Consider the following 18,058-nt stretch of genomic DNA (forward strand, 5'->3'; position numbering starts at 1 on the left):
ATGTTAAACCCAACATTTCTTCCCAGAGCTTGCCAGCAATGGGAAAAGTGGGCAGGGGCCGTTCTTTTGCTGATTGTCTCCATTTGGAAGCCCTGCCCTGAGGGATATTTCATCTCCAGCTGTGAAATACACGCTGCCAGTTACAAACAATAGCCGAGCCTTTAAAAACCCAACAAAGTTCTGCATTTGTCTGGCAAGTCCCAACACAGCCAGGCATCTTTGGAGAATAACACATGGCCATTGATCAGTGCTGGAAAATCCCTCTGAGTGTCTCCTGGGTGGACATTTCCCTGGGGATTGGGCTGATGCAAAGGGCCCCTTCACCCAGCAAGCCCCACTCAGGGGTCGTGGTGCAGCCCCTCCCAGTGAGAGCTCTGTGACCCCCACGTTCCTTCCTGAGGGTGTTGAAGTGAACTTTGCTGCAGGAAGCAGAGAGATTGGAGGTTCTTATCCAGCTTTGGCTTAGCTCTGCTGGTGCAGAGGTCCTGCTGCTCAGGGCCAGCTCTGGCCAAGCCCTTGTTGTTAAGGACAGTGGGGTTATTGCTGTGCTGGAACACAGACTTTTAGGTCTTGTGGAGGCTCAGGTGTCTCCATCTCCAACTTCAATTCCATCTAAAAGGACTTCTAGAAATTATTATCTGCTGATTTATAGCTCAGCTGCAAACAGGAATCACTTAATTGTCTCACTGTTCACCCAGTGATCACCTTCCATCAGCCTTGAGAAAACCACAGGACGTGGCACAGAGTGATGCCACCCCCATCCTTCAACCTCCACATCACCTGATAAACCAGAAAACTCAAACCAAGCAACTTCTGGTCTCACACCAAAACACCACCATGGGTGAAAGCTGCCACCAACATCTCCTTCCCAACCTCTGGGTCCTGGTGCAGCCCCTGTGGCGTGACCTGTTGTAATTCTCTAGGGGAATGGTCATCTCTCCCCTGAGCTGGGGGCTATAAATTGCTTCCCCTTTCTTTGTTCTACTTCTTTCCCCTCTGGAATTTTGAAGAATAAACACCTGGGACTGTTGTAATTTTCTTGGAGAATGGTTCCTCCCTTTTTGACCCCCTGGAGTCCCTTACCACTTAGAGTGACCCTTCCTTCCTTCTCTGACCCCATAGGGTTGTGGTCCAGCTATCTCTCCCCTGAGCAGGGGGCTATAAATTGCCTCCCCTTTCTTTGTTCTACCTCTTTCCCCCCCTGGAATTTCAAAGAATAAACACCTGGGACAAAGATCCCGGGGAAAGAGCCTCTTCTGAGATCTCACCTCGTTCTTGGTATAATTCTCCCCAAATCCTCCTAATAACTGAGCTACCTGGGGAGGAGGGGAGGAGAGTGAATTTACAGAGTGACCAACCTGCTATGGGCGTGCCCGCGGTCATGGGCACGGCCATCAGCCCCATGAGGTACCCTATGGCCTGGGATGCCTGCATGGGCCCCACCAGCTCAAAGGCAATGGGGGCCATGATGGTGGTGAAGAGGCCATCACAGAGGCCCAGGAAGAGGCAGATGACAATGACGCCCTCGAAGCCTCGGCACTGGGGGATCATCATGCACAGGAGGCCCAACAGCATGAAGGATGCAACCTGGGGAGAGAGAAGAGGGCATGAGAGTCATGGAGATGACACTGAACTGGTCAATGTTGCTGTTCCCTCCCCTGGACCCAGCAAAGCCATCCAGCCTCTCCTCCTGTCTCGGAGAATAACCTTTTAAGAAGGGTTAAGAAGGATTAGCTGCTGGATTAGCTGCTAGATTTCAGCAGTTTTGTTCTTCAAAAACCACAAGGAGGTGAAAGGGTGTCGGTAGTTTGGGAAGAGCTGCTACCATGGAGTTGGCTGAACAGACACCAATCCCTCGGGTCAAGTGTGTAACTCCTCTCACACATTTCTGCAGTAAATTTCCTTCCTTCACAGCAGACAATGGTCGCTAAAGGGCTTTGTGATTGACAGTTATTAAGCAAAGTGTGGACACCAAGGTAGAAATACCATCCCTGCCCTGCTGTGGTTGGCCAGCACCTCCACAGAGGGATGGACACACCAATATTTACCTGCAGGTAAATCTTCTTCAGCCCAGGAATGCAGTCACCAATGCGGCCCGAAACCAGGCGCCCCAGCCCCGACATGGCCCCGAGGCAAACCAGGAGGATCCAGTCCTTTTTGGTCTCCTTAAATCGCTTCTCCACGTATTTGACCTAGGATGGAGAGAAGGACACGAGGATGTGAAGCTGCAGTATGTTGATCCCTCTCATCTCCCAAAAAAGGATGAGATTTCCTGCAGAGGGCTGATGGATTTGGGGTGGCTGTGTGACCCTTGTGTCCACACCACACTGACCTGCACCCTCCACCCACCCCAAACCCAACAGACCTTTACTCTCCTGCTACTGATGCTGGTCCTTAGGAGTGCTAGGAAGTGACTCTGACCTACCAGAGAGGACACACAAACCCATCACAATTCCTGTTTACAGGATGTGCAGCACTTTCTTTGCTTCAAGAAACACTTTTGGTACCTCTGCCTCTACTGCCCATCCCCACCTCCTCCTCACTCTGGACAAAGCCACCTCCATCCTCCCCTCCCACCCCCAGCCACGACTCTCACCAGGTGCATGTAAGGTACGAGGTATCCCAGCACAGCAGTGGCGATCCCAAAAGCCCAAATCCTATAAGTCTTCCTCCGGAAAACCCTCAGGTTGAAATACTTGCGCATCTGAGCCCAGCACTGCTGCCTGACGCTCCTGCTGCCCAGCTTGTCCTGCCCGTCGTGCTGAGGGTCACAGGAAGGTGTCAGGATGGGCCGGTAGGTCATGGACAAGAAGATCTGGATGAGCATTAAGGCACTGAGTACTTGGAAAGTGTGTGCCAGGCCGATGGCACCCCCGACCATCTTGAGGAAGAAGGGCAGCGGGACGGAGATGAGGCAACTGCCCCCGGCCACGAGGCCGTTGGCCAAGCCCAGGCGGCGCTTGAAATAGTGACCCAGGATCACCAGGGAGGGCTGGAAGGCGAAGGAGCTGCCACAGCCAAAGAGGATCCCATAGGTGAAATAACGCACCTCCAGCGACCTGGAATGAAATAGGTGGGAGTGAGGATTGTGAGGAAGAGGTGAGGAAGATTCCTCCCTTACAGGGATGCAAAGGGCTGTGTCTCACACAGCACAGGTGTTGCACACACAGTCTGACCTCGAGGAGATTATTCCCTCACCAAAGCAGGGATAATCCTCACTTTACATCTGGCACGGGAAATCTGCAAAATGAAGCGTCGCTGGGTGTTACCTCTTTACTTTGAGGCGTAGCAGTGCGGTTTTGGTTTTATCAGTTTTGTGTATGTATTTGTTCCTTGTTTTATATTTTTTTTATAAGTTGTAATGGTTTTGTTCCATGTCACCCATGTTCCACCCTCATTGGTTTCACCCCAACCCCAGTTATGTGTCAGTCAGAAGTTTTCCAGCCCCTGGGCCTTGTCTGTCACTTTGGGGTCTCTCCCAAAAGTCTGGAAAGTTCCAGTAAGGACCCCAAGTGATTGGGCAAGACTTCAGCTGTCTCCCCACCTGAGTTATTAATTTATTACAATATGTGTCATTTACCTGGAGAGCCAGACCCCCTTGGGCCCTGATTTGTCCCCAGTTAAACCCATCCCTGAGTTCCTCCCCCCAATAAAAGGTGTTACATTGGGGGCTTTTTTTCCCTTGCCTTTCCTCCCTGCTGCTTCTGCTGAGGGGTGTCTGCTGGGGCAGATAAATAAATAAATGATGAATAAATCCAGCAGTTAACCCAGAACAGCCTCCTCTTTTTTTCCTGCTGTTGTTGCTTCACTCCTTTGGGCAAACAAGAACTCACAGGGGTCGGTGAGGTTCATCCTGCTACCAAACCCTTCACTGTGGAGGTGTCAGGGCTGGATGAGGCAGAGACAAGACACCTCTTCATTGAGGGGAAACATGATGTGGGTTTGGACCCTCCCAGAGGACAGCAGGCAGCAGCAGGGTCAAACGTGGAAGGCTCCTTTATTATCTGACTCCAATTCTACTTATATACACTTTTTACAAAAAAAAAATGGATTGGGCCAATCCTTGGGCCAGGATTGGCCCAAGGAGGTCACAACCTCCTGACCTGGTTGGTCACTCTTGCTTTCAATCGAGTTCTCCTCTCAGAGAACAACCATGCAAAACATACAGATAAATTCTAAGAACACACATTGTTTACATCAAGCAGCGTGATGCAAAGGTTTGGTGCTGCAAAGGTTCAAACATTTGAAAGCAAGAAAATCAGGGGCGACAGCTGGGGAGTGCTGGCTGCCACCAGGAGAAGGCAGCAGCCAACCTGGCCTCCTTGGGAAAGCTGACCTTACTTCAGTGGTTTTTAAATTACAGCAAACAAGATTTTTTTTTTTTTCTAAGGTAGGAATGGCGGGGATATTTTTAGCTAGAAATCCTTTTAATTTTTCCACTGAAAGGACTAATTGAAAACATTCTGTGCCCGGTGTTTGGAAGCAGAAGGCACCAACCCTGCTGGTTATTAGGCACGTAAGAAGGAAATGTGGTGTTTCTACCCAGGCTCCAGGCTGGTTAATTAAGTTTCTTCTTCTTTAAGCTCCTCTGAGAGCTTAAATTAGACAGTTAATAGATCTCATTTGTACCTTACATTGGTGGCTGCACTTGAGGAGGGAGTGAAGTGGCTGCTCTACAAGAGCAGATGGAGAGTCTTGAAAGCCCTTGGAAGGAGCTGCTTCCCAATTTCCAGCCCCATTTTCCCAACAGAAGCAGCTGACAAAGGAGCTTGGATTTAGGCAGCACAAACAACCTGTTGTGTTTCTCTTCAGACGAAGGAATTTTTTATTTTTTTTCTTCAACCCATGCCCATACATCCAGCTGCAAAGATCTGCCATGGGAGGGAAGTGTGAGAAAACCCTTTGTGCAGCTCAGGGTGTTGTGCACAAGCAGGGTCTGTGCTCCAACCCTCGGAGCAAGACTGAGTGCTGCTCCCAAAGCAAGTGAGGAGACAGCAGCCCACATCTACCAGAGCAGCTGGAAGTTGGGAAAACCTTTACAAGCCCATCATTCCTTCCATGACACGCTCACCCCTCCAGCCTGCCAAGCAGAACACGGTCGCCGTGCCTGACGGCTCTGAGACAAACGACTGTCATGAAAGGCAATTTCCATCCACTCCAGAGCAAAAAACCACATCAGAAGCCCCCTCTGTGGGAGCCAGGCAAGCAGCTGGGCCTTGTGGCTGTGTCTGACCTCCCACACACCAGCCCTGGTCTGGTCTGGTCACAGGGATGCCTTAAACTTTAACTTTCATATTTTCAGATTGTGTGCTGCCTGGAAATGTAGTGCTGACCCTCATATCAAGTGCTGATAACTCCCTTCACAGAGCAGGGGCACAAAACAAATCCTTTTCCTGCTGAGAACCAAGGACAACTTTCAGCCCAACAGCACAAACAACGATGGACTGAAGAGAGAAAACAAGAAGGATGGGACCTCACAACCTGGAGCTGGAATTGGACAATTAAACCCCAATATGCAAATGGACCAAAACATATAAAAATTGAAGATCTAATGACTGGCCAGACATTTTGTGACCATTTTGGGTCCACCTTGGGTGTAACCCTGGCCAGGCTCTTCTCCTACCCAAGGTGTATCCTAAAGGCCTTTCAATAAAAATCTGCTTTATTCTCTTAGCTCTGTCCAGTCTCTGTTCCAGGTCACCCTTCCCAAGGCATCAAGACCAGCCCTGGTGCCACAGCTCTGTCAGGTAAGGGGAGACAAATGTCACAGTTCCCATCTGCTCCCTGGTGATGCTCAGACACCCCTGCATGATCAGGGAGCTCCTAAGGAGCCAGGATTTCCCAGCCTGCTCACTGGGAATCCTCCAGCTGCTGTCCTTGGGAAGGGCGGCATTGTCTCCTTGGATTGTGAGGTTGCCAATGGATAATTGTTTCTCCTGGGACAAGGAGGTCTCCCTCCATCCAAGCTGCCTCTTGCTTCCAGCTCTCACTGGGAACAGCCCTGGGTCATCCTTGCTGGTAGAAGTTTGGGGGATTCCTCTGTGCAGAACTTGTGGGGGGAAGGAGAAGGAGATGAAAAGGGACCCAACCCTCCCTACAGAACACTCAGTGCAGAGGAGGAGGGCTGGGAGGGCACTGGGGGCATGTGAAGACAGCCCTGCTGAGCTGGTCATCACCTCCCATTCCTCATGCTAAACCAACCCCCTGAAACTGGAGAGAAGCCTTAACTGGGATTTCTCTTTTCTTGAGAGCACACAAGGTCTCTGGTGGCTTGGGCTGGTTGTGAGTGCAGGAGACACCTCAGAGCAAGGCAGGAGAGAGGAAAAGCCTCACATTGACCCCATCCAGCCTTCCCCAGAGCTTTGCTTTTCAGCATATTTGGTTTCTTTAGTGGTTTTCATACAAAATTCCCAATGTTTTGAGACAAGCAGCACTGGGCTGGGCGTTGAGGTCTTGCCACACACTCTTGGTGGCTCAGAGGGTTTTTGGAGCAGTGCTGGGAATGGCTGCTCCTCCATTTGGACAAAACAAACCCATTTTAGAGAAACCAGGAGACAAAGAGGGGGATGGCTGAGCCTTAATCCAGCTCTGCCTGAGCCCACCAAAGCCAGGCTGTGTCCCTTTGCACCAGCGCTTGTATGAGAGTGGAACAATCTCCAGCTGTGGTGGAGGGACCACAAAAAAGCTTCTCCATTGTTCTGGGAGAGCTGGAGCCACAAGCCCCGAATTTCATGAGCAGCCTTCACCATTGGGATGGAGCACTGCCAAACCCCAGAGCCTCCCTGCTCTTCCTCTGGCCCCGCCGTCGCAGCTTCCCTCGCTGCGTCCAGCTGCAAAGGGGCTCCTTTCTCCCTTAAAAGGCAGCCAGAGGAATGTGGCCTGAGAGTGAGAAGCAGGAAATGGGGATTTTAGTCCTGTAGCTCTCCTGGAAATTATACTCCTCTCTGCCTGGACTGTTTGATTATTTTATTTTTATTTTTTTTTTAAGCCAAACACAATGAGCCCCTGGCAGCGGTGTGGTGCCACGAGCCCTTTTTCTTTGGGGGTGGGAAAAGTCTAAGCTGCATTGATTAGAAGGAAAGCAGGATTACATGGGAAGCTTCTGTGATCTGCATGCCAGGGCACAGCTTCCCTCAGAACTCGCTGCACCTTTTGCTGTGATCTTTGGAAACACAAAGGGTGGCACCTGAAGGAAGGTGCAGACTGTGGTTCCTTCCATGCTGCTGCCCAAGATGGTTCTAGCATCACAAAAAATCCCATCTGCAATTGGCCACTGTCCTGGGCGGTTTGTCTGGGGATCAGAACTGATTCCTCTCCCACAATAATGAGGGGATCCCATAGATGGGACTTGGAGATCCAGGGAAACAGGATTGGGAGGAGCACAAGGGTCTCAGTGACCAGGAGGAGCACAAGGGTCTCACTGACCAGGAGGAGCACAGAGTGGGCAACTCACCCTCTGGAAACTGGTCTGTATTTGCTTTAAAAACCCACTCCTTGAGGCATTTTAATTAAAACAATATTGATTTTAACTGAAATCCAAAACTATGTTTTTATTCAGATACAGCGGGGCAAATGCTGCTTTAGTGGTGTCTCCATGGAGCCTCTGAGACTGTGTTTAGTGAGTGTCACATAAATCACCCCAGAGGTGACCTCTTTGTGCTCCCACAATGATGCCAACCCCAATTTCTGGGCTGGAAAGACACACAAGCTACACCTGCCATCCAAATGCACATTGGGCAGTGCCTGCCAGCAGAAATTCATGGCCTGGGATCAGGCATGGAAAACAAGGAGCAGCAGTGGCCCTGTGCTCCTGCAGACACAGCAGCCAGGGCAGGAACACCACAAACTGCTCCAAACCCTGTCTGCCTTCCCCTCCCTGTCTGCCCTGCACAGAAACTCCCTCTTAGGCCTAATCCACCAAATATTATTTTAAGCATTAATTTACTTTCAGCACCAAATGTGCAAACGGTTGCAAAGGAGAACAGTTTTCTCTGTGATTTCCTCTCTGGAGCTGCCTGTGAGAGGCACACCGACCTCTCCTGCTGTTGTAAAGATCAGATGAGGGACCTGAGTGCTGAAATACCAGAAAATACAATATTTTTCTTGGGTAAAACTCTGTCTCTTTTTACCTAAGGACACAAAGTTCAGTTTGGAGGGGAACAGGAGCTGTAGGGATGCCAAGACACCTCTCATGAGGATGGGAACCACCCCCAAAGGCAGCAGCAACGTGTTGGCAGAGGGTTTTCAAGGGAACAGAGAGGAAGAGGAGCTCTCCAAAGGTGTCCCCTGCACGGCCTTACTTGGTGAAGGAGCTGGAGAGGAGCCCGATGAAGGCGATGGTGGCTCCCATGGCCGCCGTGGTCCTGCAGCCGATGCGGTCGGTGAAGATGCTGACGATGGGAGAGCAGAAAAAAATCATCCCCATGGCCAGGGAGCCGACCCACGCTGGGGAGAGAGAGGAGAGAGGTGATGGTCAGAGTGGGACATCCAACAAAGACAGTGGGGAATCAACCAGGGAAAAATTGGAGCTTTGAGAGGCAGACCCATAACACAGTTAATTAACAGCTGGTGATGAGAGAGCAGAAAAAAACTCATCCCTATGGCCAACGAGCTGACCCACGCTGGGGAGAGAGAGGAGAAAAGTGATGGTCAGTGTGGGACATCCAACAGGGGTAGTAGAGAATCAACCAGTGCAGCTTTGAGAGGCAGCCCCATCTCACAATTAACTAAGAGCTGATGATGGGAGAGCAGAAAAAAATCATCCCCATGGCCAGGGAGCCGACCCACGCTGGGGAGAGAGAGGAGAAAGGTGATGGTCAGGGTGGGACATCCAACAAAGGCAGTGGGGAATCAACCAGGGAACAATTGCAGCTTTGAGAGGCAACCCCATCACACAGTTAATTAACAGTGTTAAGTGCTGTTAATTAACAGTGTAACTTACAAACGACACAGAGACCTGGTGGCACCGTGGATGGGGCACCATGATGGAGTATGGACAGGTTTTCCTTGTATTCCCCTCTGCTGGGTTACTGTGGCCCAGGGAAGGCACCAAGTCTCAATGCTCTTTCCAAACAAGCTTTGCTGCCCCACTGGTGCCACTTCCATCAGGAATCTCCACAGCCAAAACCCCCTGAGCTCCTCCAAGCCCTTTTGCTCCCCAGCTTTGGCAAGGGAGAGTTTCCTATGCTGAGTTACAGCCCTGCATTCCTGGGGAGCAGACTTACCCCCCAGAGTCAGCACTCCTCACCTTCCCCTCTCCCCATGCTCAGCCAAGCTGATGGACACACATTTATCCCAAGTTAAATTCCACCCCTGACTTTTCCAGGCCATGCCCAAGTGGGACCATCATGCCCTGTCTCCTTCCAGCCCACTCTAAAAAAAACCGCTGTCTGTGTCTGTCTGTCTCTCTGTTTTTCCAGAAACTTTAATTATTCACAGATTATTTTTCAGCCCATCATAGAATCATTAAAGCATTTTAAGATCCTCAAGTCCAACCATTGCCCCAGCAGTGCCAAGCCCAGCACTGACCCATGTTCCCAAGTGCCACATCCACATGGCTTTTAATTCCCTCCAGGGACAACAATTCCATCACTGCCCTGAGCCAGTGCTTGACCAGCCTTTTAGTGCAGAAATTTTTCCTAATATCCGACCTAAACATCTCCTGGCACAACTTGAGACCATTTCCTCCCGTCCACTGTCTTCTCCCTGCCCTCCACCTTCTCCATTTAATGGTTTATGTGACTATTTTGGGGAGGAAAGGCAGGATTTCAAGAAAAGCAATGTGGTAAGGAAAGGGAATTTGAGTTCTACCAGCTCTGAGGAGAAGCAAGAGATCCCCTGGGTGGTGTGTGGGGCAGAGCAGGATGGACAGAGGGACAGGAGGCCCCCAGCCCTACTTTACACCAAAGTGGGGGGACCTTCTGGAGCATCTCCAAGCTCCAGGTGCTGGTTCTGAGCAGCCAAGAACAGCCCCAGGACTTGTGGTCCTTTTTACCTTTTTTTACGTCTTTCAGGGTTTGTTGTTGTTGTTTTTTTTTTTTTTTTTTTTTTTTTTTTTTTTTTTTTTTTTTTTTTACCTAAGCCAAAGGCTCTGCAAACCTTTTCATCACAGCATAAAAACACCCTCGTGGTCCTTCCAGAGCCGTGAGATCTTCAAAAATAGCCAGGTCCCTATTAAAAGCAAATCCTAGCTATAGAACAGCCTCTCCAACCTCTGCCTTTCACAAAAGGACCACACAAAGGAGCCCTCCCCAGGGCTGGGAAGAGCTGACCCTTTCCAAATTAATTATAAGTTCACAAGGACCCAATTTACTTAAAAAAAAAAAAATCTTCCTTAATAAATGCAGAGTGGAACAATAAAATAAAAAAGCAAGGGCTGAGCAGGAACCTCGTGGGACTGGCTGGGCTCTCATAACTCCAGGCAAAAAAAAAAAAAAAAAAAAAAAAAAAAAAAAAAAATAAAGACAGGAGAGGGGAAGGGAGAGAGAGAAGACCCCCCTCTCTCTCCAGCTGATTTTCTTGGTTATAAACACAAGGCACAGTGTAAAGAAAGTCCCTCTAATAGGATTAAGTGGCACAAATCCAAAGAACCGTCCAAAACAGCTCTGAGATGGGGTGAGGGGTGGGAGCCACGCCAGGATGGGAAAGGCTCGTTAAAATTGGATAATATACTTCCAGAAATGTTCCTTCTACTCCAGCCAAGGCAGTAAAAAAACGTTAGATGGCCCCGTCATGTTTGAAGTTTGTTATTTTTGGAAATTACTTGAAGAAACGCGGAAATAAAAGCATAAAGCGAAGTATTAAATTTAAAGGGCCAGATTCGGATCTTAATAGCCCCGGGGATTTACACGCAAATAGGCAGGATCAATCTCTGGCCCCAAAAATGCACCACTCACCTGCAGAGATCAAAGCAAACCCAGGGTAGGAGCCTCAGCAATGGGTGTTTAAAAAGCTCCTCCAGCTCTGGGTTTGTAAAAAGGAGATATCTCGCAATTAAAATTGGTAAACACACACACACACACAAAAAAAAAATTTAAAAAAAAAAAAAAAAAAAGGGAAAAAAAAAATTGCTCTACCTTAGAGAAAGGGCTTACCACAAGCAATGAATAAAAATAGGCTTGGGGAAGAACATCCAGTTAAAATTAGTAAGAACAATAGCCTCACTTCCAGAGCGGGGTTTTGTCTTCCCAGCGCTTCCCAGCGGAGCCCCGGGAAGCCGGGAGGGCTGGGCCAGCTCCAGCACTGGAAGGAAACCTTGACAAAATCTGGGGGCAGGAGAAAACTGCCTCTGATCCACACCAAAACACCCCCAAAGAGAGTGGAGGGCACATTTTTCCCCCTCTGTTTTATCTCCATTCACCTGGGTTAAGAAGGATGGAGGGAAAAGTCATGGCAGAAAAGCACAAGGTGGGGAAAAAATGGAGTTCAGGTGAAGCTTTAGCCCCAAACCCCTTTGGGCATAGTCCTTGGATCAGCTCCAGGGAAAAGAAATTTATTTTTGGCAATCTGTGGTGTTGAAGTTTCTCCTGGACTTTGCTGGATGTGATGTCCAATAAAAACCAGGCAGGGCTCAGCACCTTCCCCCTCCTACAGCTCCTCCAACGCTGCAGAAGTTGCCTCTTGATTTAAAGCTACATGAAAAAAAAAAACTAAAAAAAAAAGGGGTGAATTTTGCTTCTGGTGATTTCCAGAAGGTTTTTGGATGGGATGGTTAAATCCCAGCCTGGCCACACCTCCCACCCTCTGTGGTTGATAAGCTGGGCGAGATATGGAAACACACAGACAAGCCCCCACATGAGGCATGGAGTCTTATCAAGCAGGTCCTAAAAGAAGCTATGGAGAGAATCCAGCTGAGGATGGGGCTGGAAGGAGCCCAGGAGCTGCCAGAACTTTGACAGGGATCGGGTTAAGACTTGATTGTGTTTTTAGGGTGCTGTGAGTCCAACCAGCTCCTGGGAGCACCAGCTGGAGGGGCTGGTTTGGAGTTGGGTGCCATGGGGGGAGCTGGTTGGTGACAGGGGTGTCTTGACAGAAACAGCTTTGACAGATGAGACATGCAAGAGGTGTCTTGACAGAAACACAAAATGCTTCAGAAGCCATATTTTTAGATTAAAAAAAAAAAAAAAAAAAAAAGGCATGAAAGCACTCTGCTTTTGGTGAGGGGGAATCCATATGACTTTTGATTTGGGGGTTGCTGATACTAGAGGTGACTCGAGGTGTGTTGCCTCTCCTCGAGAACCACCTCTCTGCTTTACAGAGTTACATTGAGCCCAGACCTGTCCATCCCACCCTGCTCCCACCACCTGAAGGGGTTGAAGGAGCAGCTGAGGAACCAGGACCCCCCCAGGGCACACACCCTGCTCCAGGGAGCTGGGGGAAAACACCAGCCCCAGCTGCCACCCCAGTTCAAACCACTTTTAGAGCTGATGGCGCCTTCCTGGTGGTCCTGGGGATGCTCCGGGGTAGGGGAAGAGCCCAGAGTTGTTGACCAAGGAGAACATTCCACCAGCAGCTCTCACAAAAGGGGAGAACTCCAGCTAAAGCTCCACAAATTCCTCCTTCCCACTTTGGCATAACAAAGGCAGCCAAGCTGCCAGCCCAAAGGAATGTGGCCTTCAACAATGCAGTGGTGGAAGTTCTCCAAGGGGAACGGTGCATCAGTGGTGTAGGAGATCACAGAACCACAAAATCAGAAGGGTTGGGGTTGGAAGGGACCATAAAGATCATCCAGTCTCATCCCCTGCCATGGGCAGGGACACTTTCCACTATCCCAAGGTGCTCCAAGTCCTATCTAACCTGGCCTTGGACACCTCCAGCTGTTGCAAAGCATGGCCAGGATGATCCATCCTCCCCAACACCACTCACCCTGGGCTCAGGACAGTGAAAACTGGGGAGGTGACCCATTTGTCCATCAGCCCAACAGCACCAAACTGTGCCCAGAGTGGAGGAGGGACCAGGAGTGCTTTGGCCACCTTCTGCTCCTCCTAGCAGTGGGTGACAAAGCCTGTGGCAGAGGAGGATGGGCAAATTGGGGCTGGGGGAGCTCAGCTCTACCTGCAGTGGTGATGCTGAGGGGTCCCTGAGGGCTGTGAACATCCTGTCTGTGTGTTTGTGGTGGGCAGGGCCCTCAGGGTCAGCCCAGGTGGTCCCACCTGGACACCAGATCACCTTTCTTTCCAGCCAGACCATCCAACAAGATGACAAACTCCCCCATTTCTGGCATTTTCCTAAGCACAAAAAGGTTTCTGAGAGCAGAGCAAGGTAGGGGCAGGAAGGTGAGAGAGGAAGAAAATCTCACCACTCTGAGACGCAGACCCAAACCCCGCCAGTATTTATCTCATTGTTCCAAAAAAAATCATTAAAAAATCAGACTTGAAGCACTTGAAGCCAAACCCATTTGTTCCTTTAAAAACCCAAATCTCCAGGGAGAGGGGAGGAAGGGACGTCGCTCTCAGCTGTGCTTCCCCGCTGACCCAAATACCCCGGGCTGGAGGGATCAAGGGCCAGGAGGTGACCTCAGATCCGCCGCTGGAGGAAGTGTCTTCCCTCGCTTCCCGCGGCTTCTCCCGCTCGCGCCGCAGCTGGGACGGGCTGGAGGGGACAAGGGCCACAGGGTCACCTTGCCCAGGCACCTGGCCTTCCTCAGAGGAGAGAGACACGAAAGGTAATTCACCTCCTGCACCTCTCCTACAAGAAATAAATCACTTTTCACTTGTTAAAGGCACAGCGGAGTTCTGCTGCTGGGACAAAGCTCATCACGCACCTTCTCAGCCCTTCCCAGCCCAATGTGAAGCAATTTTTTGGGGAGTCCAGGTAACCTGGTGGCCCTTCCCAGGCACCTGGCCTTCCTCACAGGAGACACGAAAGGTAATTCGCACCTCTCCTATGAGAAATAAATCACTTTTCACTCATTAAAGGCACAGCGGAGTTCTGCTGCTGGGACAAAGCTCATCACGCATCTTCTCAGCCATCCTCAGCCCCACTTGGATTTTTGGCAGCCCAGGTAACCTCATGGCCCTTCCCAGGCACCTGGCATTCCTCAGAGGAGATATGAATGGTAATTCACCTCCTGCACCTCTCCTATAAGAAATAAATCACTTTTCACTCGTTAAAGGCACAGCGGAGTTCTGCTGCTGGGACAAAGCTCATAACGCACCTTCTCAGCCCTCCCTGGATGGATTTTTGGGGAGTCCAGGTAACCTCATGGCAGTTCCCAGGCACCTGGCATTCCTCAGAGGAGACACAAAAGGTAATTCACCTCTTGCACCTCTCCCATGAGAAATAAATCACTTTTCACTCATTAAAGGCACAGCAGAGCTCTGCTGCTAGGACAAAGCTCATCACGCACCTTCTCAGCCCTCCTCAGCCCCACCTGGATGGATTTTTGGCAGCCCAGGTAACCTGGTGGCCCTTCCCAGGCAGAGGCTGTGGGGGAGCAGGCGGCTGTGCCCCCCTCAGCAGGGCTCCCACGGCACATCTGGAGTGAAAACCGAGCAGCTGTTTCATCTCGTGCCCTTGAAGAGGCATTTGCGTCATCCCCTTGTGCTCAGCCCCATGTGCTCAACACCCCCCGCGGGCTGGGCTGGGCCCAGGGACGGCTGGTCAAGGCTTAAATAAAGGCAGATGCAAAAGTCAGAGCTGAGGAAGCCACCACGATACATGATGGGATGGGAAACTGAGCTGGAGAGGAGAAAAATGGAGATGAAGAGTTTGAAAGCAAAGCTGGGTGACCCCAAATTGAACCTGGGGAGCACCAAATTGAACCTGAGGAGAACCAAATTGAACCTGGGGAGCACCAAATTGAACCTGGGGAGAACCAAATTGAAGTTGAGGGGCAGAAACTGAACCTGGAGAGCACCAAACTGAACCTGAGGAGCACCAAAATGTCCAAAAATGAAGTTGTGGAGCCCCAAACCAAAGCTGGGGAATCCCAAACAAAACCTGAGGAACCAAACTGAACCTGGAGACCACCAAACTGAAGCTGAGGAGCACCAAAATGTCCAAAAAATGAAGTTGTGGAGCTCTAAACTGAAGATGAGGAGCCCCAAACCAAAGCTGGAGGATCCCAAACAAAACCTGAGGAAAACCAAACTGAACCTGGAGACCACCAAACTGAGATCCACAAACTAAAGATGGGGAGCTTCAAACAGAAGATGAGAGGCCACAAAGCAAAGTCGTGAAGCCCCAAACAAAAGCTGGGGAACATCAAACTGAACCCAGGGAGCAACAAACCAACACCAGGCCACACCAAACTGATGCTGATGAGCCTCAAAATGATGCTGAGAAGTCCCAAATTGAAGCTGAGGAGCCTCTAAACCAAAGCTGGGGAGCACCAAACCAAATCTGAGAAGCACCAAACCAAAGCTGTGGAGCCCCAAACTGAGGAGCCCCAAATTGATGTTGAAGAACCCCAAACCAAGTCTGAGGAACACCAAGTTGATGCTGAAGAACCCCAAATGAAGGCTGGGGAGCACCAAACCAAAACTGTAGAGCCCCAAACTGAAGAGCCCCAAATTGATGCTGAAGAACCCCAAACCAAGTCTGAGGAGCACCAAACCAAATCTTTGGAGCCTCAAACTGAAGAGCCCCAAACTGATGCTGAAGAACCCCAAATGAAGGCTGGGGAGCACCAAACCAAAGCTGTGGAACCCCAAACTGAGGAGCCCCAAACTGATGCTGAAGAACCCCAAACCAAGGCTGGGGAGCACCAAACCAAAGCTGGAGTGGAGCCCCAGATTGATGCTGAGGTGCCCAAAACCAAGGCTGGGGAGCCCCAAACCAAAGCTGGAGTGGAGCCCCAAACTGAAGAGCCCCAGATTGATGTTGAGGAGCCCAAAACCAAGGCTGAGGAGCACTAAGCTGATGATGAAGAACCCCAAACCAAGGCAGGAGAGCACCAAACCAAACCTGTGGATCCCCAAACTGAAGAGCCCCAAATTGATGTTGAAGAACCCCAAACCAAGGGTGGGGAGCACCAAACCAAAGCTGTGGAGCCCCAAACTGAAGAGCCCCAAACTGATGCTGAGGAGCCCAAAACCAAGTCTGAGGAACACCAAACCAAAACTGTGGAGTCCCAAACTGAGGAGCCCAAAGCTGATGCTGAAGAACCCCAAATGAAGGCTGGGGAGCACCAAGCTGAAGAGCTCCAAATTGATGCTGAGGAGCCCAAAACCAAGTCTGAGGAGCACCAAACCAAATCTTTGGAGCCACAAACTGAGGAGCACCAAACTGATGCTGAAGAACCCCAAATGAAGGCTGGGGAGCACCAAACTGATGCTGAAGAACCCCAAATGAAGGCTGGGGAGCACCAAGCTGATGCCGTAGAACCCCAAATGAAGGCTGGGGAGCACCAAGCTGAAGCAGCCAGGCCTCTCTGGTGGTGGCAGGGCATTGTGGTGGCAGCCACTGAGCACCACGTGCAGCTCAAAGCCAGCTAAACTCATTAATTGTATAGCAAGCCCTGCTTGGTACCATACCCTAAAGCTTCAGAACAAAGTCGTCCTTTATCAGGTTTGGCTGACTTCTCCCTCCCACACTCCCCCACTTTTGAAAACAATTCCACGACAGCCTGAAAATTGGAATAAATGGAATTATTCAGAGGAATTATTCCAGGCAAGGTCTGGCTAAAGAGCCTTTCAGTGCCCTGTTCGTGGTGGTGTCAGGAGAGGGTGAGGAAATGTGTGAATGTTGTAGAAGTGGAAGCTCCTGCCATTGTGCCATGATCCCATGACTGTGATGGGATCTCAGAGATCAGACCCAGCAAGTGTCAGCCCAGTCTTTGCCATAGGGGAGTTTTAAAACACCAATTTTGAACTGGTTCAGGAGCACAGAGAAGGCTGGGAATGTATTTTACTTTAAAAACCCCTCCACATCTCTCCTGAGTGTGTCTCCCTGCCTCCCCTCACTCTCAAGGACTTTTAAGAGATGGTGGCCAGGCCACCTCCTGTCACCACTGAGTGACAGATCTCAGCTTATGTGAGAGAAGTGTCCCAAAACAAGCTGCCCTGTGGCCACGCTAAGTAGAGATGGAGACAGATCTGTGGTTTTGTTTGGCAAGCAGCAGGCCCTGAGTGTTTGCCTGGGGTTCCTGCGCTCAACATCCCGGAGAAACTCAGTCCCAGCCACATTTTGCATCCATTTCATTCCAAACCCATAAAACTCGACCCTGGCTAGAGCAAAATGGCGTTAGAGCTGCTTTCTGGGCTGCATCACGTCCTCCCCATCCACAGCCTCAGCCTCTGAGGCTCCAGAGCTGCTCCAGAAATGCAAATTCTTGTGAAATGCGTCCAAAAGCACCAAGGCAGCATGTGCTGTGCAGCTGAAACCCACCCTGTGCCCAGGCACACACTTCCCAGCGCCCCACAGGCCAGCAAGGCTTTTCTTCTCCACGTTGCCTCTGGCTGGCAATTTTTGAGGGATGATTCACCTACCACACACTAAAGTTACCCAACAAACAGGAGCTGCAGCTCCTCAACGAGGGCCACGTCCCATCCAGACGTCTTTCCATGACCTACACACCCAAGGAGGTCGAGGATCTTGTTACTCTGAGCCCATCCTGGTGTTGTGTGAGTCCAGGGGATGTTGGGTTGGACCACTTTTGCCCATGTCCCATCTCTCTGTGTGAGAGCCCAGGGCTGTTCTGGCTGGACCAGAGACCTCCTGCAGCTCCTGCCCAAATGAACTGGCAAAGATTCTTTAACACTGAGGGAGGAAAAACAAAATCTTGGGGATGAGCATCTTCCCCCTTGACTGCGCTGTCAAACGCCTCGCCAGCCCCTGGCTCCATTCTCATCCAGCAATTTTACAGAAAAACAGAAAAGTCCCATTTTAATTGGTGCAAATTCCCTCCTCCCACCCGCGGAGCACCAATCTGTAATTAGCCTTTCATGTAAAACGATGTTTATTCCTGACAGGGTTTGTCTTGGCACAAACACCAGCTCTGAAATGTGCACACATTTGAAGACTCGAACCCCTGCATTTAATTCTCTATCTGCTTGTTAATCCTCATTGTTCCCAAGCCCCTTTACAAAACACACCCACAGGGAGAAGAAAGTATTTT

The 18,058-nt window shown here is 50.4% G+C and overlaps 1 protein-coding gene across 1 annotated transcript in view; it reads right to left on the bottom strand.

Moving 5' to 3' along the window:
- The window catches only part of SLC16A2 (solute carrier family 16 member 2), a gene marked incomplete at its 5' end in the record, with an annotated part of 46,773 nt that overhangs the window by 6,933 nt on the left and 21,782 nt on the right, over positions 1-18,058 (bottom strand). The window contains 4 exons of the mRNA XM_083876266.1: positions 1,359-1,587; positions 2,049-2,192; positions 2,597-3,059; positions 8,301-8,445. Coding sequence (XP_083732392.1) covers positions 1,359-1,587; positions 2,049-2,192; positions 2,597-3,059; positions 8,301-8,445 — 981 coding nt within the window. The remainder of the gene's footprint in view (positions 1-1,358; positions 1,588-2,048; positions 2,193-2,596; positions 3,060-8,300; positions 8,446-18,058) is intronic.

This window comes from Zosterops lateralis, assembly GCF_965231275.1.
Source record: "Zosterops lateralis genome assembly, chromosome: 21".
In the NCBI taxonomy this organism is placed as follows: domain Eukaryota; kingdom Metazoa; phylum Chordata; class Aves; order Passeriformes; family Zosteropidae; genus Zosterops; species Zosterops lateralis.